Here is a 24,992-nt window from a genome sequence, read left to right as displayed (position 1 = left end):
TGATTCCCCTTTCCATCTGGTCCCATCAAAACTTATTTTCGACATGTTTATCAATTTATTTTACTCGTGAAGCGTCCTTCCTCTCAAGAACCGACATCGGTTACATTTGGAAAATGGCGGTAATGATGTCATCATTCATAACCGATGTCCTGATTGGTCACAAGGAACATATCGACCAATCAACTACGGCGTAATACAAGCTATGTCTTGATTACAAAAGACGAATTGGCAAGTAAATTAATCTTGACTTAGGGTCGAAACAAAAAACTGAAGACAATTTTTTCCCCCCAAGATTAGAAAAGACGTATTTCCGACTTTAGACGGAAAAATCACATGCCTGATATATATTATTTTTTGCATTTTATTTTCCTTTGAATTTTCAAGCCCCGGGCGCTGTTTTGTACAATTTTTGTACTTACTTTGATTATTGTTTTCAACTGTTTGTAAATGTAATTTATAACTAAAGGTTTATAAAAAAAAAAAGTGTCTCTCCTACTCGAACTCCTACTTCCTATCAACAACGTCACTTCCCTATCTCTCCCGGAAGTCCCGCCCCCCAGCCAAAGTCATTTGCTAACACCCTGTAGCAGTGGATCTAACATAACATTATGTTGGATCCACTATGGACTGGACTCTCACACTATTTTGTCAGACCCACTCGACAACCATTGCACCTGGGTCTCCCCTATAGGGGGGAGGGGGTGAATATTGTAGCATCCCGGAAGAGTTAGTGCTGCAAGGGAATGTTGGTATTTTTCTGTTGTGTTTATGTTGTGTTACGGTGCGGATGTTCTCTCGAAATGTGTTTGTCATTCTTGTTTGGTGAGAACATCCGCACCGTAACACAACATAAACACAACAAAACAAATACCCAGAACCCATTGCAGCACTAACTCTTCCGGGACGCTCCAATATACACCCCTGCTACCACCGAACACCCCCTCCATCTCCCGAATCCAGAGGTTTCAAGGTTGGCAAATATGCTGATGTCGTTTACTTATATTAGGAACAGTAAAGGCCCTAATATACTGCCTTGGGGGACTCCACACACACACGGTACCGTTCACTTCTACCACCTGTTTCCTTCCCTCCAAGCAAGATTGCATCCAGCTCGATGAGGTTTTATCAAATCCGATTGCTCTGAGCTTATCCAACAGTATAGCGTGGTTTACGGTGTCAAAGGCCTTCTGAAAGTCCAGCGTCCACCTCATGTTTGATGTGGTCGGTCAGATAAGAGAAGGCAAACTAACCCAGGTCCAACAACCATTCGTGACTTCTGCCACTAGAGGGCAGCATGTTACCACACTGAAACTAACCCAGGTCCAACAACCATTCGTAACTCCTGCCACTAGAGGGCAGCATGTTACCACACTGATACTAACCCAGGTCCAACAACCATTCGTAACTCCTGCCACTTGGGGGCAGCATATGTTACCACACTGATACTAACTCAGGTCCAACAGCCTGTTGTCACACTAGAGGGCAGCATGTTACCACACTGAAACTAACTCAGGTCCAACAACCATTTGTGACTCCTGCCACTAGAGGGCAGCATGTTACCACACTGAAACTAACCCAGGTCCAACAACCATTCGTAACTCCTGCCACTAGAGGGCAGCATGTTACCACACTGATACTAACTCAAGTCCAACAGCCTGTTGTCACACTAGAGGGCAGCATGTTACCACACTGAATCTAACCCAGGTCCAACAACCATTCGTAACTCCTGCCACTAGAGGGCAGCATGTTACCACACTGAAACTAACTCAGGTCCAACAACCATTTGTGACTCCTGCCACTAGAGGGCAACATGTTACCACACTAAAACTAACCCAGGTCCAACAGCCATTTGTTACTCCTGCCACTAGAGGGCAGCATGTTATCACACTGAAACTAACCCAGGTCCAACAACCATTCGTAACTCCTGCCACTAGAGGGCAGCATGTTACCACACTGATACTAACTCAAGTCCAACAGCCTGTTGTCACACTAGAGGGCAGCATGTTACCACACTGAATCTAACCCAGGTCCAACAACCATTCGTAACTCCTGCCACTAGAGGGCAGCAAGTTACCACACTGAAACTAACCCAGGTCCAACAACCATTCGTAACTCCTGCCACTAGAGGGCAGCATGTTACCACACTGAATCTAACCAAGGTTCAACAACCATTCGTAACTCCTGCCACTAGAGGGCCGCATGTTACCACACTGAAACTAACCCAGGTCCAACAACCATTCGTAACTCCTGCCACTAGAGGGCAGCATGTTACCACACTGATACTAACCCAGGTCCAACAACCATTCGTAACTCCTGCCACTTGGGGGCAGCATATGTTACCACACTGATACTAACTCAGGTCCAACAGCCTGTTGTCACACTAGAGGGCAGCATCTTACCACACTGAAACTAACCCAGGTCCAACAACCATTCGTAACTCCTGCCACTAGAGGGCAGCATGTTACCACACTGAAACTAACCCAGGTCCAACAACCATTCGTAACTCCTGCCACTAGAGGGCAGCATGTTACCACACTGAAACTAACCCAGGTCCAACAACCATTCGTAACTCCTGCCACTAGAGGGCAGCATGTTACCACACTAATACTAACCCAGGTCCAACAACCATTCGTAACTCCTGCCACTAGAGGGCAGCATGTTACCACACTGAAACTAACCCAGGTCCAACAACCATTCGTAACTCCTGCCACTAGAGGGCAGCATGTTACCACACTGAAACTAACCCAGGTCCAACAACCATTCGTAACTCCTGCCACTAGAGGGCCGCATGTTACCACACTGAAACTAACCCAGGTCCAACAACCATTCGTAACTCCTGCCACTAGGGGGCAGCATGTTACCACACTGAAACTAACACAGGTCCAACAGCCAGTTGTCACTCATGCCACTAGAGGGCAGCATGTTACCACACTAAAACTAACCCAGGTCCAACCATATTATAAGATGATCCATGAAAACATACCATAAAAAGATGATCCAATGATAACATGATACCAAAAGGATGATCCAATGATAACATGATTAAGATGATCCATGATACCATAAAAAGATGATCCAATGATAACATGATTAAGATGATCCATGACATTACATAAAAAGATGATCCATGATAACATGATACCATAAAAAGACGATCCAAAGATAACATGATGCCATATAGATCAGTGTTCCCCAACCTTTTTGTATCCGCGGACCTGTCAACGCTTAATAATTTGTCCCGCGGGCCGGGGGGGATCCCTTTTTTTTTTTTCTTTGTCATGAAAAAATGACGTTTTTGTCATGAAAAAGGGAGGTTTTTGTGGTTGGTGCACTAATTGTAAGTGTATATTGTGTTTTTTATGTTGATTTAATAAAAAAAAAAAGTTATTTATTTATTTATTTATTCATTTATTTCTTTATTTTTTAATAAAAAATAATAAAACATTATTCTGCGGCCCGGTGGTTGGCCACCACTGATATAGATGATCCAATGATAACATGATTAAGATGATCCAAGACACCATAAAAAGATGATCCAATGATAACATGATCCATGACACCATAAAAAGATGATCCAATGATGACATGATCCTTGATAACATGATACCATAAAAAAGTATCTAATAATATGTTCCAATGATAAGATACCATAAACAGATGATCTAATGATAACATAAAAAATAGTGAGGTCATGATCTGTGGTCTTAGCGACCACTATCTAACCTTCTGCACCTGCAAAATAACTGAACCCAAAGCTAATGGCCACATAACAGCTCAGTCCAGATCCCTTAAAACAGGGGTGTCCAAACTTTTTCCACTGAGGGCCACACACTGAAAAATCACAGCAAGCGTGGGCCATTTTCATAATTGTTATTCTAAAAACCAATACAATATATGTATGAAAATATACATTTAGGCCTCCACTCAGTTATGATCCCGGGGACCCCAAAGGGTTATGGTCCAAAAAAATATAAAAAATGTGATATTATTCAGAATTATTATTTTTTATTATTTCACGTTTTAAATCTCTAGATCAACATTAGGGGAAAAAAAGGGAAAATACACAAAATATGCAATATTTTTCCCCAATAACTTTTTTAGGTGGAATATTTGAGATTATATAATTAATTTTGGATTTTGATTCATTATTATTTTTTGAGCAATGACACTTAAAAACAAATCACACTAAAATAATTAGGGATCCAAAAGTGTCCTACTCATAAAAGTGTTAAAAAATAAATAATACATTTTTGTTACTGTTTACTTTTAGCACAATAATCTCGAGATCAATGAAGGCGGGTTGCGGACCCGCCGTGGCTCCAAGCTGGATCAGCTCCGCATCCATGATCAAAACCTTACCTCCGCGGCGGGTGCGCTTGAGACCCGCACATACAGTTGTGATCAAAATTATTCCACCCCCACACAATAATGGTGTTTTAGAAAGTCGGACATTTATTCCGTATTTTGTTCATAGTCATATCAAATAAAGATGTGTCAAATAGACAAATGCAACTTCTATATTCTGCTCCTCTCTGAGCTGCTACCTTACCGTGGTAGAGGAGTTTGCGTGTCCCAATGATCCTAGGAGCTATGTTGTCTGGGGGTTTTCATGCCCCCTGGTAGGGTCTCCCAAGACAAACAGGTCCTAGGTGAGTGATCAGACAAAGAGCAGCTCAAAGACTTCTATGGAATTACAACGAAATGAACCCAGATTTCCCTCGCCCGGACGTGGGTCATCGGGGCCCCGCTCTGGAGCCAGGCCCGGAGTTGGGGCACGATGGCGAGCGCCTGGTGGTCGGGCCTGTTCCCATGGGGCCCGGCCGGGCACAGCCCGAAGAGGCAACGTGGGTCATCCCTCCAATGGGCTCACCACTCATAGGAGGGGCCATAGAGGTCGGGTGCATTGTGAGCTGGGCGGCAGCCGAAGGCAGGGCACTTGGCGGTCCGATCCTCGGCTACAGAAGCTAGCTCTTGGGACGTGGAACGTCACCTCACTGGGGGGGAAGGAGCCTGAGCTAGTGCGCGAGGTAGAGAAGTTCCGGCTGGATATAGTCGGACTCACCTCGACGCACAGCAAGGGCTCTGGAACCAGTTCTCTCGAGAGGGACTGGACCCTCTTCCACTCTGGCGTTGCCGGCAGTGAGAGGCGACGGGCTGGGGTGGCAATTCTGGTTGCCCCCCGGCTCAAAGCCTGTACGTTTGAGTTCAACCCGGTGGACGAGAGGGTAGCTTCCCTTCGCCTTCGGGTGGGGGGACGGGTCCTGACTGTTGTTTGTGCTTACGCACCAAACAGCAGTTCAGAATACCCACCCTTTTTGGGTACACTCGAGGGAGTACTGGAAAGTGCTCCTCCGGGTGATTCCCTTGTCCTACTGGGAGACTTCAACGCTCATGTTGGCAACGACAGTGAAACCTGGAGAGGCGTGATTGGGAAGAATGGTCGCCCGGATCTAAACCCGAGTGGTGTTTTGTTATTGTACTTTTGTGCTCGTCACAGTTTGTCGATAACAAACACCATGTTCAAACATAAGGGTGTCCATATGTGCACTTGGCACCAGGACACCCTAGGCCGCAGTTCCATGATCGACTTTGTAGTTGTGTCATCGGATTTGCGGCCTTATGTTTTGGACACTCGGGTGAAGAGAGGGGCGGAGCTTTCTACCGATCACCACCTGGTGGTGAGTTGGCTGCGATGGTGGGGGAGGATGCCGGACAGACCTGGCAGGCCCAAGCGCATTGTGAGGGTCTGCTGGGAACGTCTGGCAGAGTCTCCTGTCAGAGAGAGTTTCAATTCACACCTCCGGGAGAACTTTGAACATGTCACGAGGGAGGTGCGGGACATTGAGTCCGAGTGGACCATGTTCCGAACCTCTATTGTCGAGGCGGCTGATTGGAGCTGTGGCCGCAAGGTTGTTGGTGCCTGTCGTGGCGGTAATCCCAGAACCCGTTGGTGGACACCAGCAGTGAGGGATGCCGTCAAGCTGAAGAAGGAGTCCTATCGGGTTATTTTGGCTCATAGGACTCCGGAGGCAGTGGACGGGTACCGACGGGCCAAGCGGTGTGCAGCTTTAGCGGTCGCGGAGGCAAAAACTCGGACATGGGAAGAGTTCGGGGAAGCCATGGAAAACGACTTCCGGACGGCTTCGAAGCGATTCTGGACCACCATACGGCGCCTCAGGAAGGGGAAGCAGTGCACTATCAACACCGTGTATGGTGCGGATGGTGTTCTGCTGACTTCGACTGCGGATGTTGTGGATCGGTGGAGGGAATACTTCGAAGACCTCCTCAATCCCACCAACACGTCTTTCTTTGAGGAAGCGGTACCTGGGGAATCTGTAGTGGACTCTCCTATTTCTGGGGCTGAGGTCGCTGAGGTAGTTAAAAAGCTCCTCGGCGGCAAGGCCCCGGGGGTGGATGAGATCCGCCCGGAGTTCCTTAAGGCTCTGGATGCTGTGGGGCTGTCTTGGTTAACAAGACTCTGCAGCATCGCGTGGACATCGGGGGCGGTACCTCTGGATTGGCAGACCGGGGTGGTGGTCCCTCTCTTTAAGAAGGGGGACCGGAGGGTGTGTTCCAACTATCGTGGGATCACACTCCTCAGCCTTCCCGGTAAGGTTTATTCAGGTGTACTGGAGAGGAGGCTTCGCCGGATAGTCGAACCTCGGATTCAGGAGGAACAGTGTGGTTTTCGTCCTGGTCGTGGAACTGTGGACCAGCTCTATACTCTCGGCAGGGTCCTTGAGGGTGCATGGGAGTTTGCCCAACCAGTCTACATGTGCTTTGTGGACTTGGAGAAGGCATTCGACCGTGTCCCTCGGGAAGTCCTGTGGGGAGTGCTCAGAGAGTATGGGGTATCGGAATGTCTTATTGTGGCAGTCCGCTCCCTGTATGATCAGTGCCAGAGCTTGGTCCGCATTGCTGGCAGTAAGTCGGACACGTTTCCAGTGAAGGTTGGACTCCGCCAAGGCTGTCCTTTGTCACCGATTCTGTTCATAACTTTTATGGACAGAATTTCTAGGCGCAGCCAAGGCGTTGAGGGGTTCCGGTTTGGTGACCGCAGGATTAGGTCTCTGCTTTTTGCAGATGATGTGGTCCTGATGGCTTCATCTGACCGGGATCTTCAGCTCTCACTGGATCGGTTCGCAGCCGAGTGTGAAGCGACCGGAATGAGAATCAGCACCTCCAAGTCCGAGTCCATGGTTCTCGCCCGGAAAAGGGTGGAGTGCCATCTCCGGGTTGGGGAGGAGACCCTGCCCCAAGTGGAGGAGTTCAAGTACTTAGGAGTCTTGTTCACGAGTGAGGGAAGAGTGGATCATGAGATCGACAGGCGGATCGGTGCGGCGTCTTCAGTAATGCGGACGTTGTATCGATTCGTTGTGGTGAAGAAGGAGCTGAGCCGGAAGGCAAAGCTCTCAATTTACCGGTCGATCTACGTTCCCATCCTCACCTATGGTCATGAGCTTTGGGTCATGACCGAAAGGATAAGATCACGGGTACAAGCGGCCGAAATGAGTTTCCTCCGCCGGGTGGCGGGTCTCTCCCTTAGAGATAGGGTGAGAAGCTCTGCCATCCGGGAGGAGCTCAACGTAAAGCCGCTGCTCCTCCACATCGAGAGGAGCCAGATGAGGTGGTTCGGGCATCTGGTCAGGATGCCACCCGAACGCCTCCCTAGGGATGTGTTTAGGGCACGTCCAGCTGGTAGGAGGCCACGGGGAAGACCCAGGACACGTTGGAAAGACTATGTCTCCCGGCTGGCCTGGGAACGCCTCGGGATCCCCCGGGAAGAGCTAGACGAAGTGGCTGGAGATAGGGAAGTCTGGGCTTCCCTGCTTAGGCTGCTGCCCCCGCGACCCGACCTCGGATAAGCGGAAGATGATGGATGGATGGATGAACTTCTATTGTAACACTGTATTTTACAAAATACTTAAAAAGGACATTTTTCTTAATATCTCATTGACAAAATGATTCAACCCACTAGTTACATGCATCTTTAGTACTTAGTAGAACACCCTTTGGCAGTAATTACATCCTTCAAACGTGATACATAACCGGACACAAGCTTTTTGCAACCATCTACAGGGATTATAGCCCATTCCTCTTGGGCAAAGGCCTCCCGTTCATTCATAGTCTTAGGCTTGCATGCTGCAACTGCCTTCTTCAAGTCCCACCACAGGTTTTCTATAGGATTTAGGTCTGGCGACTGGGAAGGCCACTCCAGAGTCTTCCAGCCCTTCTTCTGCAACCACTCTGATGTTGATTTGGAGGTATGCTTGGGATCGTTGTCCTGTTGGAAGGTCCAACATCTCCCAAGCCTCAGCTTCGTCACTGACTTCATGACATTTGCAGCTAATATATCCTGGTAAGAAATAGAATTCATAATGCTTTGAACGCGCTGGAGATTCCCGGTACCTCAGGCACAGAAACAGCCCCACCATGATTAACAGTAGGCAAGGTGTTCTTCTCTTTGTAAGCTTAATTTTTTCTCCTCCAGACATAACTTTGATTCATAGGCCCAAAGAGTTCCACTTTTGTCTCATCACTCCATAGAACAGTTTCCCAAAACCTTTGGGGTTTGTCCATATGATTTTTGGCATACTGGAGTCTATTTTTCTTGTGCCTGGTAGTCAGAAGTGGGGTGCGCCTGGGAGTTCTGGCATGGAGGCCTTCATCTCGTAGTGCGCGCCTTATTGTCTGGGACGAAACCTGCGTTCTCCCCTCTGCAATGTCCTGTTGTAGTTCCTCAGCTGTTACCTGGGAGTTTTTCACCACTGTGCGCTTCAAATACCGTACAGCATTCTCTTTCTACCACGCCCAGGTAGTGTTTCCACTGTGCCTTTAGCTTTAAACTTGCGAATTATGCTCCCAACTGTGTCTCTTGGAATGTGTAATGCCTTTGCTATTTTCTTATATCCAAATCCTTTCTTATGAAGAGAAATTACCTCCTCTCTTGACTTCTTTGACCACTCCCTGGACTTCACCATGTTGCAAATACACCATTGACCATCTACAAGAAGCTGAGCGTCACAGTCTTTTTCAATCAGTTTAATTGTTGCTCGTTATGGTTCTAATCACATCTACAGGTGTTTTCAACACCTGATTGAAAAGACCTTATTTAAATTCTGTTCTTAAGAGTTATGATCTTCAAGGGGTTGAATAATTTTGTCAATGAAATATTAAGAGAAATGACACTGTTTGGTATGTTACAAAATATAATGTTGTACTTCAAATTGCATTCGTCTATTTAATACATCTTTGATATGACTATAAACAAAATACGGAACAAATGTACAACTTGCTAAAACACCAAAATTGTGTGGGGGTTGAATAATTTTGATCACAACTGTACATGCGCCGTGGACCAGCAACGGACTCATAAAAACCCTGGCTCATTTGGACCCGTTTATCTTCTTTTCAAAATCCCTTTCTTTTCTTGCTGTAGAATAAAATAGGAAACTAACACTATCACTAGGCCCTACCACAGCAATATTGGCCTAAACTTAAATATGCATTGCCTTGTATTTTTAAACTAACAATATTGTCAATAGGCAGAAACAGAAAATGGTCAATTCACTCTGTAAAGTATATAATATATAAATATATATATATATGAATAAATAGTAAATATAAATATTTAATCTATTAGACTACAACTTCAACGAAATGCTGCTCCATGCACAGCTAACATATCAGAAAATGAATAACTGGTGAATGACAAGAAGTTAAATAAAAGGTTGTTTATTGATACATTTCTATTCCTCCTGATCTGTCTGTGGAGGTGGAGGCGGGACTCGTCTCCTCGCTGCCCGATCCGCCGCCAGGTTGAACCACCTGATCGCGTGTTTGGTGACCTCGGCATCCGTGGCTGACCTTGTCTCCACATTTTTTCTCACAGCACCTGTAATCAAATAAGATTACAAGACAGATACGTTTATGTTTATGGTATGTAGCATCCAAAGCCAAGTATGCTTACACAATACAAAATATGAGACAGGTATTAAGGAGATTACATTTGAAAAAGAAACATGACTTAAAGTTACAGGAGGTGGTTGAAATAAGAGGTGCGTAAACTATGAGTTTGTGATCAGGGTATAGGTGTGCAACACATCCATAATGTTCAAACAATATCGTTACTTGGTTCCTTGATCAGAGTACTGTATGTGGAGAAATCTGTGTGGTTTTGTCAGGTTTGTTTGGCTCTGTTAGATGACGGCGACGGAGAGGGCCAATGGGGGGGCATAAATAAATATCCATAACCCAACTTTGGGAAGTTGACATTATTTTCTTATTATACAGTTGTGATCAAAATTATTCAACCCCCACACAATTTGGGTGTTTTAGCAAGTTGGACATTTATTCCGTATTTTGTTTATAGTCATATCAAATAAAGATGCATTAAATAGACAAATGCAACTTGAATTACAACATTATATTTTGTAACATACCAAACAGTGTCATTTCTCTTAATATCTCATTGACAAAATTATTCAACCCCATGAAGATCATAACTCTTAAGAACAGAATTTGAATAAGGTATTTTCAATCAGGTGTAGATGTGATTAGAACCATAATGAGCAACAATTAAACTGATTGAAAAAGACTGTAACGCTCAGCTTCTTGTAGATGGTCAATGGTGTATTTGCAACAAGGTGAAGTCCAGGGAGTGGTCAAAGAAGTTAAGAGAGGAGGTAATTTCTCTTCATAAGAAAGGATATGGATTAAAGAAAATAGCAAAGGCATTACACATTCCAAGAGACACAGTTGGGAGCATAATTTGCAAGTTTAAAGCTAAAGGCACAGTGGAAACACTACCTGGGCGTGGTAGAAAGAGGATGCTGTGTGCAACTGCTGTCCGGTATTTGAAGCGTACAGTCGTGAAAAACCCCCGGGTAACAGCTGAGGAACTACAACAGGACATTGCAGAGGGGGGAACGCAGGTTTCGTCCCAGACAATAAGGCGCACACTACGAGATGAAGGCCTCCATGCCAGAACTCCCAGGCGCACCCCAATTCTGACTACCAGGCACAAGAAAAATAGACTCCAGTATGCCAAAAATCATTTGGACGAACCCCAAAGGTTTTGGGAAACTGTTCTATGGAGTGATGAGACAAAAGTGGAACACTTTGGGCCTATGAATCAACGTTATGTCTGGAGGAGAAAAAATGAAGCTTACAAAGAGAAGAACACCTTGCCTACTGTTAATCATGGTGGGGCTGTTTCTGTGCCTGAGGTACCGGGAATCTCCAGCGCGTTCAAAGCATTATGAATTCTATTTCCTAGCAGGATATATTAGCTGCAAATGTCATGAAGTCAGTGACGAAGCTGAGGCTTGGGACACGTTGGACCTTCCAACAGGACAACGATCCCAAGCGACATCAGAGTGGTTGCAGAAGAAGGGCTGGAAGACTCTGGAGTGGCCTTCCCAGTCGCCAGACCTAAATCCTATAGAAAACCTGTGGTGGGACTTGAAGAAGGCAGTTGCAGCACGCAAGCCCAAGAATATGAATGAACTGGAGGCCTTTGCCCAAGAGGAATGGGCAAAGATGTAGATGGTTGCAAGAAGCTTGTGTCCGGTTATGTATCACGTTTGAAGGATGTCATTACTGCCAAAGGGTGTTCTAATAAGTAATAAAGATGCACGTAACCAGGGGGTTGAATAATTTTGTCAATGAGATATTAAGAAAAATGTCCTTTTTTGGTATTTTGTAAAATACAGTGTTACAATTGAAGTTGCATTTGTATCTATTTGACACATCTTTATTTGATATGACTATAAACCAAATACGGAATAAATGTCCAACTTGCTAAAACACCAAAATTGTGTGGGGGTTGAATAATTTTGATCACAACTGTATTTGTACTATCATTCTATGTTTGTATTCATGTAGGCGTATTAACAAGACATCACATCATATAAATAGCCGAGTGCGGACCTGAACACACGTCACTGAACTTATAACCAATAGGAACCATTCCGCTGTGAAGGGGCGTCGGCGAGCCGGTTGCAGTCGCAGACCGCGCTGTCTCACACTACAAAGGAAACAGACAAGGAACGCCTCCTGAAAACTTGCTCCCGCGATGTTATGGGTCACGTGATATGGTGACGTCGGCTTAGAAGTCGGACACGAGTTTTCAACTCCAAACGTATCACGTTAGGTAGCCAGCTGCAGCGCACGAGGCAATGTGAACAAGTCCAATTAACCACTCAATTAGAGGCGGAGAGAATCGCAGCCATTGTCAACGCCGTTTACAGTGCCAGCGACAAAAGGAATCAAAAGGAGGGAGTCTCACGGCAAAGTGCATGTTGTCAGAAAGGTAGGATTTTTGTTATTATCATTACTCAGTTAACAGGAATGTTTTCACTACCTCATGTGATTTCGTATTACTTTATTTCAGTTTCTTTGAACATGCGAAGAAACGCAATAAAGGAAGTCGACAAACATCAGTTGAAGCGTCACGTTAATCTCACCAAGAGAAATAGTTTGGAAGCAACTACAGGTATGGTGGTTGCTACGATTTTTAAGGCTGCCCTCACTATTGACTTTGAATGTACGTATGTAATATAACTTTGAATTATATGCTTACTGAAAAGCAAGGTCTTTGTTGCCATCCTGCTAAAGGCCTTTTTGTTGTTGACACCCTTCCAATTGATCTGATGTGAAACCTCATCTGTGAAGATCCTGCCCAGGATGTTCCAGGTCACCCGCTTCACATCCTGGCCTCCAATGGTGGCCAAAGAAGAAATCTAAAAGGCAAATACATCTATTTAAACAAACAGGTAAACATTTTTAAGCTTAAGTTGCATTTAAAATGTTTTTGTTCCTGTTGAAAGCGTCCGGAAATGTAAAAAAAAAAAAACAGAACCTGTTCTTTTGGCTCATGGAACTATGCTACCTTTACACACAATGTTAAACCAGGCAGATTGTGGCTCACTGACATAATCTTACCACTGGGAAAATGTGGTTCAGGACAGGCCTGGTCATCAGGGCTGATTCGATAGATTATTTGCATAACCATGGACAATCAATACACCTAATGGCACCATTCTTATTAGGTAAGAAACCTCACCACTCTTTGTCGAGCTGGACCATTTGATGGTTCCTTCAAAAGTGCCTCAAATGCCTCCACTGCCTCCAACTGTTCCAGTGGAAACTGGATATTGGCCGGCATTTCCACTTCTGGCCCCGGGGTACTGGTCAACCTGCTGGTTAAGAAGTTGACCTTCGCCATCAGCTGGTCTTGGGTGTGTTTCATAGTTTCCAGCAGGCGAAAGATCTGGACCTCAGCCGCTGTTGACAAACAGCAGTATAAAATATATCATGTTTCAGTGTTTATCCTCATTACTCATAATCCCGACATTAGCTACTGATCTTAGTTAATGACAAAGTTGGAAGAAAATATGTGATTGGTTGTGAATTTTAATTTTTTCCAAAATCTGTGGCACACAATGACCATCCGGTATTTTCAGTTATTGCTCACCAGAGCAGGAAATGTTGTCGGCCATTCTTCCCCCTCGCCATGTTGGCCTGTAGGCCAGTCTGGATCCAGGCTCCTCTGTCTGCCACATGTTGAGGGCTGGTGCTTTGGGTGGAGGGAGTCGAGGAGGGACTGCTGTTCCTAGTGAGGTGGGCATTGTGAGAGAGTCATCAGTTAACCATGACTGATAATACCCAAGGGGTCTATCTATTCACTAATATTTCAGAGATCAGTCCCTACCTTGTGTAACTCTCTGCATGTTTAATGCAGGTGCTGGTCCTTCCCCATGGTGAGGTGCTAAGGGAGATAAATTGGTATTAAATGGTTGTGATCTGTTAACCATGGTTAATGGATGCTGAGATATTATTTTGGAGATCAGTCTTTACCTCGAAAGTTATCTCCAGTTGAGGAGTTGGGTTGACGAGTACCGGTACTAATGACTCTTGCTGGCACTCGGCGAGATGGTGGAGCTGGGAGAAGAGATAAAAGGGAGGGAGGAATATCTTTAGCGCTAAGAATGTTAACCATATCTTTAATATTAATGTGGTGGTTTCGTTTTTGAGATGTTAAGAGGTTTTTCCTTACTCTGCCTGTGCAATTGGCTTGCCAACCCCAGAGATGCGAGGTCACCATTTCCCGGGTCTTCTTCGCTATCATCCGAGTCCCAGAGACGATGGCTGTTGGGTAACCATATCATTAGGATTATTGCAATACCAAAATTGCCAAATATACATATAGTACAAGCCTCTCTGGTCTATTTTTGACTGCTACCGGAAATAACCTTCCTATTACTGTAGAAACATGACAAAAACAAGACAGAACACACTTATACTGGCTTACACTGAAAATTCTTTGTAAATAGCGTACACACCATTATCATTTTTGATAATGTTTTTGATAAGGCAGACTTTATCCCCCACCAGAAACATGTTGTCCCCTGTTGACAATTTGACGGTCCACCTTTCACATTGCATTTCCCCATATTGTGCATGAACTTCCATGCCAACAACAATTGGGCCCACAAAATGCTCCCTTTTCAGCATCTGATTTGGGAGCTGTGACCTACGAAAGGCACCGAATGAGCTGAGCTCGAGGGAAATCAGGTTTTCTAATTACCGTAGCTTTCGGAGTATAAGCCGCACCGGAGTATAAGTCGCACCTGCCGAAAATGCATAAAAAAGAAGGGAAAAAATATATATACGTCGCACTGGAGTATAAGTTGCATTTTTGGGGGAAATTTATTAGATAAAATCCAACAAGAACAGCTTTCAAATAGACTCCCTTTTTAGACCAGTTGATCTGCCGTTTCTTTTATTTTTCTCCTATGTCTCACTCTCCCTTGTGGAGAGGGTCAGGTCCGATGTCCATGGATGAAGTTCTGGCTGTCCAGAGTCGGGACCCAGGACGGACCACTCGTCTAGAGTCGGGACCCAGGATGGACCGCTTGCCTGTGTATCGGCTGGGGACATCTCTGCGCTGCTGATCCGCCTCCGCTTGGGATGGTTTCCTGCTGGCTCCGCTATGGACGGGACTCTCGCTGCTGTGTTGGATCCGCTTTGGACTGGACTCTCGCGGCTGTGTTGGATCCACTATGAACTGAACTTTTCACAGTATCATGTTAGACACGCTCGACATCCATTGCTTTCGGTCCCCTAGAGGGAGGGGGGGTTGCTCACATATGTGGTCCTCTCCAAGGTTCTCATAGTCATCATTGTCACCGACGTCCCACTGGGAGTGAGTTTTCCTTGCCCTTATGTGGGCCTACCGAGGATGTCGTAGTGGTTTGTGTTGTGGTTTGTGCAGCCCTTTGAGACACTAGTGATTTAGGGCTATATAAATGAACATTGATTGATTGACATTTGAAAGGCAATTAAAAATAAATAAAGAATAGTGAACAACAGGCTGTTATATGACAATTAAATAACCGAGAACGTGCCTGGTATGTTAACATAACATATTATGGTAAGAGTCATTCAAATAACTATAACATATAGAACATGCTATACATTTACCAAACAATCTGTCACACCTGATTGCCAAATCCCATGAGATCTTCGTTTTCGGTGTCGCTTCTAAACAATTCTGCCAACTCCAAAGGAAGACAATGCGCCGCTTCCTCTTCTATCGGTACGTCGCTTACGTCAGAGTCAATTTAGTGTTGCCAATCAATCTATCCCCAGGTTGTAGCTGAGATAGGCGCCGGCGCCCCCCGCAACCCCAAAAGGGAATAAGCGGTAGAAAATGGATGGATGGATAACAGGCACCCTGCCATTCAAAACTAGGCTGCTAAATACGTTCGATTAATGTAACTATAGCTGAAAAGTAGTACAATAGCAATAGGAGGGACTATTCATCCCTGAAATCTATGGAGTTCATGTTAGTTCATGTGAAATAACAGACAGACAGGGCTTTACTGCCCCTAACACACGCACAGCAAAATGAGCTAACGTAACGCTAAAAGCTAATTGGCCTTCAGATCACCTCAAGTCAGAACTGTGAGCGAGCTGAACTGCAGTTTAAGTTCCTAAAATGTCAACGGACTCATAGTGATGTTTGTAATAGTTGTGACTGGAAAGTGTTTTTTATAATTTGGGGAGTGTACGATGTCCGCTGCTAAACACATGTCTGCTCGACAATGAAGCATTTACAACATGCGTTCTGAATACGCACTGCTGATTGGCTTTTTATGTAACCAATCAGATGGTTGTGTGGGCGGGACAATGCTGGGTGCTCACTGCTCAGACAGAGGCAGAAAGCAGAGCAGCTTGTTAAAGGGTAACATTATCACAATTTCAAAAGGATTAAAAACGATAAAAAACAGTTCTCAGTGGCTTGTTTTATTTTTCGAAGTTTTTTCAAAATTTTGCACCTCCCGGAATATCCCTAAAAAAGCTTTAAAGTTCTTGATTTTCGCTATTTGCGATGCGACTGTCCATTTCCCTGTGACGTCATACAGGGCTGCCAATACAAACAACATGGCGGTTACCACAGCAAGATATAGCGACATTACCTCGGATTCAGACTCGGATTTCAGCGGCTTAAGCGATTCAACAGATTACGCATGTATTGAAACAGATGGTCGGAGTATGGAGGCAGATAGCGAAAACGAAATTGAAGAAGAAACTGAAGCTATTGAGCGAATAGCTATTGACGCTATTCTGCCATAGCATGGGTGTAACTAATGAAGTGGCCCATAGCATGGCTGCCTTATTAGCATTGCCGGTAAAATGTGCAGACCAAACGATCAGGACTTTCGCATCTTGTGACACTGGAGCAACTTAAATCCGTCGATTGGTAAGTGTTTGTTTCACATTAAATGTGGGTATCTAGTTTCAAATGTACATACAGCTAGCGTAAATAGCATGTTAGCATCGATTAACGTAGCATGTTAGCATCGATTAGCTGGCAGTCATGCTGCGACCACATATGTCTGATTAGCACATAAGTCAACAACATCAACAAAATTCACCTTTGTTATTTCATTGACTTAATCATTGCAAATGCATCTGCAGGTTATCCATACATCTCTGTGCCATGTCTGTCTTAGCATCGCCGGTAAAATGTGCAGACACTCTGGCAAATTCAATGGGGGTCTGGCGGCAGATTTCTTGCCAGTGGTGCAACTTGAATCCCTCCCTGTTAGTGTTGTTACACCCTCCGACAACACACCGACGAGGCATGATGTCTCCAAGGTTCCCAAAAATAGTCGAAAAAATGGAAAATAACAGAGCTGAGACCCGGTGTTTGTAATGTGAAAATGAAAATGGGGGGTGTGTTGCCTCGGTGACGTCACGTTCTGACGTCATCGCTAAAAGACCGATAAACAGAAAGGCGTTTAATTTGCCAAAATTCACCCATTTAGAGTTCGGAAATCGGTTAAAAAAATACATGGTCTTTTTTCTGCAACATCAAGGTATATATTGACGCTTGCATAGGTTTGGTGATAATGTTCCCCTTTAAGACTTTAGAAAACAAACTCTTTCGATACACCCTCGTACCGAACCGAAACCCCCGTACCGAAACGGTTCAATACAAATACACGTACCGTTACACCCCTAGCCATGACCCGCCTCGGCCGAATTTTCATTGGTTGACGTGTGTGTGTGACGATTGCTGACATCCAGCTCGTCTCATACGTGAATGAGATAAATAATATTTGATATTTTATGGTAATCCATCCATCCATCCATTTTCTACCGCTTATTCCCTTTCGGGGTCGCGGGGGGCGCTGGCGCCTATCTCAGCTACAATCGGGCGGAAGGCAGGGTACACCCTGGACAAGTCGCCACCTCATCGCAGGGCCAACACAGATAGACAGACAACATTCACACTCACATTCACATTCACACACTAGGGGCAATTTAGTGTTGCCAATCAACCTATCCCCAGGTGCATGTCTTTGGAAGTGGGAGGAAGCCGGAGTACCCGGAGGGAACCCACGCATTCACGGGGAGAACATGCAAACTCCACACAGAAAGATCCCGAGCCTGGATTTGAACCCAGGACTGAAGGAACTTCGTATTGTGAGGCAGACGCACTAACCCCATTTTATGGTAATATGTTAATATTTTCACACATAAGTTGCTCCGGAGTATAAATCGCTTATATTCCGAAAAATACGGTAGTTTTATATTTTCCCAAGGTGATTCTCATATGGGAACGCTGAAAAGGAGTCCAGACAGCCATGCCTCTTCACCTCGTCTGCCAGGTGGACCAGACAGTGGAAATTGTACACAATCTGGTCTGTCCCATAAAGCTCACCAAAATGGTTGACAAAAGATTTTAGCATTTGTCCAGCATAGTTGAGATGTTCAGGGCTTACCAACATGGATATAGCAGTTGACAGGAGCATGAAATTAGAGTACATGTTCCGGTCCAGGAATCCTGCCAGCACCAGAGGGCCAGTGTACAGTAAGAACTGTCGGAATTCAGTTGCCTTCCAACGGTCCAACTCCCTAAGCGACCGTGGTCTCCTGGCAAACTCAATTGGCACGTAGGGCCTCATGGACTGGAGTTTGCCTGACATCCTGTCTGCTATTAATGCCGGCAGTCTTACGGTTAACGGACCTCGGAGCCAAGTTAGGAGCAGTTTCCTTACAATTCCCAAACACAATAGATGCATATAATCTAAGGAAAACTACGTTACCATGCCAACCTTGAGGTGTTGGCAGCACTGCTTGGAGGCACCTCCTCTCTCTTCTCCTCACTTTCACCTTTCACCTCATCATCTTCACTCGTCACAGGGACACCAGTCACTGGGAACGCCAACATTCCTTCAAAATGCTCTCCCACCTGACTGACGGTGTGTTCCTCCTCTTCTTCTTTAATGCAGGAGGTCTGTGGCTATTCTTCTTCCTTTTTAAAGTGGTCGGTCAGTGGTTCCTCTTTGTTCAGTTTAATGTTGGGGGTCAGTGGATCATTCAATTTCTTTTTAAAATGTGGGGTCTCTGGCACCTCTTCTTCCTCTTTGAAGTGGGGGGTGAGTGGGTCCTTGTCTTCCTCTTTAAAGTAAGAGGGCGGTGGCTCCTCCTTTACCATCCTGAAGCTCCACTCCTGTTGCTCAGAGAGAAGATGTTGTTCACAGACGTCTGCAAGACACATTACAATGACTTTTATGAGAAATAATCAGAACTTTTCCGAATGTGTTTGTTTCTACTCTGAAGTGGCACACAAGGAAAAAAATGAGCCCACACAAACCCTCATGGTAGCACAAGACATTCTTCTATCCTTCCTGGGTGGGCCCACAAAAAAACACACAGACGCGCGCGCGCGCACAAAGCACGCACGCACGCACACGCACGCACGCACACGCACGCACGCACGCACGCACGCACGCACACGAACACAATAACACAAATCCTTCATAGACAAATCCTTCATAGATTTTCAAAACAACTGACATCCGACAAATCAGACTGTTAGTATCAGACTGTAAAATACATGGTCATCTTTAATGGATTGATCGGTCAAATCATACTGTCAGTGACCTATTGATCACATCAACATCCGGGGGCGTGGCTTAAAGGTCATAAACCATTTTGATTGATCTGTTTTTGACTATTTGACAGAGAGTGGGTGTTATGTTCTCTTATGGCCCCCACCTGTGGAACAGCCTGCCAGAGAGCCTCAGGACTGCAGAGACCGCTGATATTTTTTAAAAAAGGGCTAAGGACACACCTTTTTAATCAGACTTTTTACTGATCATGTTCAACTATTATTATTCATTGTATTGTTTTCTATCAGTGTGTCTGAGAATTATTGTATATTGCGAAAACTGGCAGATGATGACTAATGTTGGTTATAAGTAGACCACTTGTAGTGTTATCAAAATCATTGGTAAAAATATGATCAATAAGCGTGGCACAGTGTCCGGTGATTCTGCTTGGCTTTGTGATTTTAGGATATAAACTGATGCTGACGATGATGTCATCAATGGACTTTTGCTTTTTAGGGTTAAGTAAGTCAATATTAAAGTCACCAGATAAGAACATTATCTGTTGACCATTGTCCATGTAATTTGCCTTGATTTAATCTTCAAATGTTTCTATACTTGACTTAGGTGATCTATATATACAACTGATGAATATGTGTTTGCTTTTTTCCTGACATATTTCAATGGTTATACATTCTAAAAAACCCAAAACCAGTAAAGTTGGCACATTGTGTAAATGGTGAATAAAAGCAGAATACAATGATTTGCAAATCCCTTTCAACCTATATTCAATTGAATAGACTGCAAAGACAAGTTACTTAACGTTTGAACTGGAAAACTTTTTTTTTTTTTTGCAAATATCAGTTAATTTGGTGTTTGATGCCAGCAACATGTTTCACAAAAGCTTGCACAAGTGGAAAAAAGAGTGAGAAAGTTGAGGAATGCTCATCAAACACTTACTTGGAACATCCTACAGGTGAACAGGCTAATTGGGAAACAGCAGCTTCCATGAAATGCTCAGTCATTCACAAACAAGGATAGGGTGAGGGCACCAACTTTTGGAAAAAATGTGTGAGCAAATTGTCAAAAAGTTTAATAACAATATCTCTCAACAAGCTACTGCAAGGAATTTAGGGATTTCAAGTTCTGCGGCCCGTAATATCAAAAGGTTTAGAGAATCTGGAGAAATCACTGCACGTAAGCGATGATATTACGGGCCTCTGATCCCTCAGGCGGTACTGCATTTAAAAGCGACATCAGTGTGTAAAGGATATGACCACATAGGCAGAAAACCACTGTCAGTAACTACAGTTGGTCGCTACATCTGTAAGTGCAAGTTAAAACTCTACTATGCATAGCCAAAGCCATTTATCAACAACACCCAGAAACACTTGCGACTTCGCTGGGCCCCAGCTCATCTAAGATGGACTAATGCAAAGTGGAAAAGTGTTCTGTGGTATGACGAGTCTACATTTCAAATTGTTTTGGAAACTGTGGACGTCGTATCCTCCAGACCAAAGAAGAAAAGAACCATCCGGATTTTTCTAGGCGCAAAGTTCAAAAGCCAGCATCTGTGATGGTATGGGGGTGAGTCAGTACTCAAGGCATGAGTAACTTACACATCTGTGAAGGCACCATTAATGCTGAAAGATACATATAGGTTTTGGAGCAACATATGTTGCCATCCAAGCAAGGTCTATTTCATGGATGCCCCTACTTATTTCAGCAAGACAATGCCAAGCCACGTGTCACAACAGCGTGGCTTCATAGTAAAAGAGTGCAGGTACAAGACTGGCCTGCCTGTAGTCCAGAATTGTCTCCCATCAAAAATGTCAATCAATCAATCAATGTTTACTTATATAGCCCTAAATCACTAGTGTCTCAAAGGGCTGCAGAAACCACTACGACATCCTCGGTAGGCCCACATAAGGGCAAGGAAAACTCACACCCAGTGGGACATCGGTGACAATAATGACCCAGTGGGACGTCGGTGACAATGATGACTATGAGAACCTTGGAGAGGAGGAAAGCAATGGATGTCGAGCGGGTCTAACATGATACTGTGAAAGTTCAATCCATAATGGATCCAACACAGTCGCGAGAGTCCAGTCCAAAGCGGATCCAACACAGCAGCGAGAGTCCCGTTCACAGCGGAGCCAGCAGGAAACCATCCCAAGCGGAGGCGGATCAGCAGCGCAGAGATGTCCCCAGCCGATACACAGGCAAGCAGTACATGGCCACCGGACCGGACCAGACCCCCTCCACAAAGGAGAGTGGGACATAGAAGAAAAAGAAAAGAAGCGGCAGATCAACTGGTCTAAAAAGGGAGTCTATTTAAAGGCTAGAGTATACAAATGAGTTTTAAGGTGAGACTTAAATGCTTCTACTGAGGTGGCATCTCGAACTGTTACCGGGAGGGCATTCCAGAGTACTGGAGCCCGAAATGAAAAAGCTCTATAGCCCGCAGACTTTTTTTGGGCTTTGGGAATCACTAATAAGCCGGAGTCCTTTGAACGCAGATTTCTTGCCGGGACATATGGTACAATACAATCGGCAAGATAGGATGGAGCTAGACCGTGTAGTATTTTATACGTAAGTAGTAAAACCTTAAAGTCACATCTTAAGTGCACAGGAAGCCAGTGCAGGTGAGCCAGTACAGGCGTAATGTGATCAAACTTTCTTGTTCTTGTCAAAAGTCTAGCAGCCGCATTTTGTACCAACTGTAATCTTTTAATGCTAGACATGGGGAGACCCGAAAATAATACGTTACAGTAATCGAGGCGAGACGTAACAAACCCATGGATAATGATCTCAGCGTCTTTAGTGGACAGAATGGAGCGAATTTTAGCGATATTACGGAGATGAAAGAAGGCCGTTTTAGTAACGCTTTTAATGTGTGACTCAAAGGAGAGAGTTGGGTCGAAGATAACACCCAGATTCTTTACCGTGTCGCCTTGTTTAATTGTTTGGTTGTCAAATGTTAGAGTTGTATTATTAAATAGAGTTCGGTGTCTAGCAGGACCGATAATCAGTTTTTCCGTTTTTTTGGCGTTGAGTTGCAAAAAGTTAGCGGACATCCATTGTTTAATTTCATTAAGACACGCCTCCAGCTGACTACAGTCCGGCGTGTTGGTCAGCTTTAGGGGCATGTAGAGTTGGGTGTCATCAGCATAACAGTGAAAGCTAACACCGTATTTGCGTATGATGTCACCTGGCGGCAGCATGTAGATGCTGAAGAGTGCAGGAACAAGGACCGAACCCTGGGGAACTCCACACGTTACCTTAACGTAGTCCGAGGTCACATTGTTATGGGAGACACACTGCATCCTATCAGTAAGATAAGAGTTAAACCAAGACAGGGCTAAGTCTGACATACCAATTCGTGTTTTGATACTTTCTAATAAAATATTATGATCGACAGTATCGAAAGCAGCGCTAAGATCGAGGAGCAGCAACATTGATGACGCATCAGAATCCATCGTTAGCAATAGATCATTAGTCATTTTTGCGAGGGCTGTCTCCGTGGAGTGATTTGCCCTGAAACCGGATTGAAAGGATTGAAATGTGTGGCGCATTATGAAGCCTAAAATAGGACAATCGAGACCCCGAACTGTTGAACAACTTAAGCTGTACATCAAGCAAGAATGGGAAAGAATTCCACCTGAAAAGCTTCAAAACTGTGTCTCCTCAGTTCCCAAACGTTTACTGGGTGTTGTTAAAAGGAAAGGCCATGTAACAGTGGTAACAACGCCCCTGTGACAACTGTTTTGCAATGTCTTGCTGCCATTAAATTCTAAGTTAATAACTATTTGCAAAAAAAAAAAAGTTTCTCAGTGGGAACGTTAAATAACTTGTCTTTGCAGTCTACTGAATTGAATATAAATTGAAAAGGATTTGTAAATCATTGTATTCCCTTTTTACTATATTATTATTTATATTTTATTATATTCTTCATCTTTATAATACAAACAATTATTACTGATGTGGGAGAGAACATTAATAAATGGATCTATATCATTTTCCAAATCTTGTTTTTTGTGATCTTTGTTGCAGAACTTTTTTAGTTCCATATTTTTTTGTTCAACAATCTAGTTATTCTCCGGTGTGGATGACTCAAATGTGGCATTTTTCCTCAAATCGTCAGTACTTTTTTAAATTTTGTTATTGTCAATAAAGCTTTGTGTGTGTGTGTGTGTGTTTTTCCTTCTCTTCTTGTTTTTGGCAAAACTACGGAGAGAATGTTGAAGAGAAATCTATTTCACGGTACCGTATTTTCCGGACCATAGGGCGCACCGGATTATAAAATGCACTACCGATGAGCGGGTCTAGTCAAGTTTTTTTCATACATTCAGGAAGCGCCGTTTTTGTGGGCGGTCTTATTTACGCGGCTCACCTTCGTAGCGATGTAGCGTGCAAAGTGTCAAAAGATGGCGCTAACTGTTTTAATGACAATCAGACTTTACTTAAATCAATTGCGATCGTGTGTGCGCAAAATATATCATTGGTTAATTATCTTTTGTTTGACTTTTGTAGCTGTATGTAGAAATGGCACTGTTGGAGTGGCAGCTGGTTGCATCAGCTCTGCTCTTTTAATGTATTTAATGTCCTTTGTGTTCTTTGATGTTTCCCTCTTACACACATGTTTATGTGTGCTATGTCTATGAGTTTTTCCCCCCCTTGGCCTCACTTTGGACCCCTCCCCAGGGGCCTAGGCTTAGACTTAATATTTTATATTATTTTTGTACTCACCTAGTTTCTTGTAAGTAACACATGTGTGCTTGTCTTACATAGAGATATTGAATGATTACAACACTTTAAAAAGTGGAGTTCCCCTTAACATTAGAAAATAGAAAGGACATATATCATGTAACAAGATAATGAACGAGATTATTTTGTCCTACTAACTATCTGTATAAACAAGTGAGGAGACTAGAATTGAAGATTTACATTTTTTGTACAAATGGACTGGGATATGTAACTCATCTTTGCGGGTAGTTAAATTCGACACAACACCGACAACCACGTGGTGGCAAGACCACGTTGCAAGTAGCAGACGAAATGCATCATCCTCACAACTTCTTACACACCATATATTGAAGAATAGTGTTAATAATCAATGTTAGTGAATATGTGAGAGTAAGAAGTAAACAAACCTGTTCTGTGTAACACAACTTGATGATGTTTCTTATAATAAACATCCAGTAGTTGAGGTTGTCGCTCCTTCTCCTCTTTACTTTGCTATCGTTCTTTCGCACATTTTCACACAATCACAACACTTTACTCTCACACTTGATCTCTACTTAGCAATGTTTTGATAACTTCTGTCTTCTGTTAGCAGCTAACAAGCTACGCTAACTAGCGAGCTAAGCTAACTAACAAGAAACGATAGCACGAGAAGCGGCGCAGTGCTTCTAGCTCATCGAGACGACTTTATCCTTAAAGAAAGAATCAAAGATGTATTTTATACGACGTAAGTATTGCAAACTGGAAACGAAATAAATAGACTGACTTATTAGCCTGGTGCACTTTTTTTCTTCGTCGAAGTGCTTTCACGACAGTTAGCACACTTGACGTTACAAGGCAGTA

At 44.1% G+C, this 24,992-nt stretch overlaps 1 protein-coding gene across 4 annotated transcripts; it reads right to left on the bottom strand.

The window, feature by feature from the left end:
* Positions 1-9,719: 9,719 nt before the first annotated feature.
* Positions 9,720-24,992, bottom strand: LOC133544972 (uncharacterized). Of its 4 annotated transcripts, XM_061890235.1 has the most exons (10): positions 24,560-24,992; positions 18,929-19,062; positions 18,621-18,859; positions 14,060-14,151; positions 13,861-13,944; positions 13,715-13,771; positions 13,478-13,615; positions 13,067-13,287; positions 12,584-12,743; positions 9,720-9,895 (listed from the first exon to the last, which is right to left on the bottom strand). In XM_061890235.1, the coding sequence occupies exons 3-10, from the start codon at positions 18,743-18,745 to the stop codon at positions 9,750-9,752; spliced, it is 1,023 nt and encodes a 340-aa protein (XP_061746219.1). In that variant the 5' UTR covers positions 18,746-18,859; positions 18,929-19,062; positions 24,560-24,992; the 3' UTR covers positions 9,720-9,749. The 4 variants fall into 4 exon arrangements, with proteins under 4 accessions (XP_061746219.1, XP_061746217.1, XP_061746220.1 ...); XM_061890233.1 differs by having other exon boundaries at positions 18,621-19,062; XM_061890236.1 differs by having other exon boundaries at positions 18,630-19,062.

This window comes from Nerophis ophidion, linkage group LG28 (assembly GCF_033978795.1).
Source record: "Nerophis ophidion isolate RoL-2023_Sa linkage group LG28, RoL_Noph_v1.0, whole genome shotgun sequence".
In the NCBI taxonomy this organism is placed as follows: Eukaryota; Metazoa; Chordata; class Actinopteri; order Syngnathiformes; family Syngnathidae; genus Nerophis; species Nerophis ophidion.
This window is presented reverse-complemented; position numbering and strand designations above follow the sequence as displayed.

Bases quoted from the DNA above. Each gene is read 5' to 3' on its own strand.
- LOC133544972 (XM_061890233.1), bottom strand. From the start codon at position 18,745: ATGTTGGCGTTCCCAGTGACTGGTGTCCCTGTGACGAGTGAAGATGAT. The intron at 14,152-18,620 runs GTAACGTAGTTT...GTTACCCAACAG, and splicing joins AACACCTCAAGGTTGGCATG to CCATCGTCTCTGGGACTCGG. The intron at 12,744-13,066 runs GTGAGGTTTCTT...TTTGCCTTTTAG, and splicing joins GTCCAGCTCGACAAAGAGTG to ATTTCTTCTTTGGCCACCAT.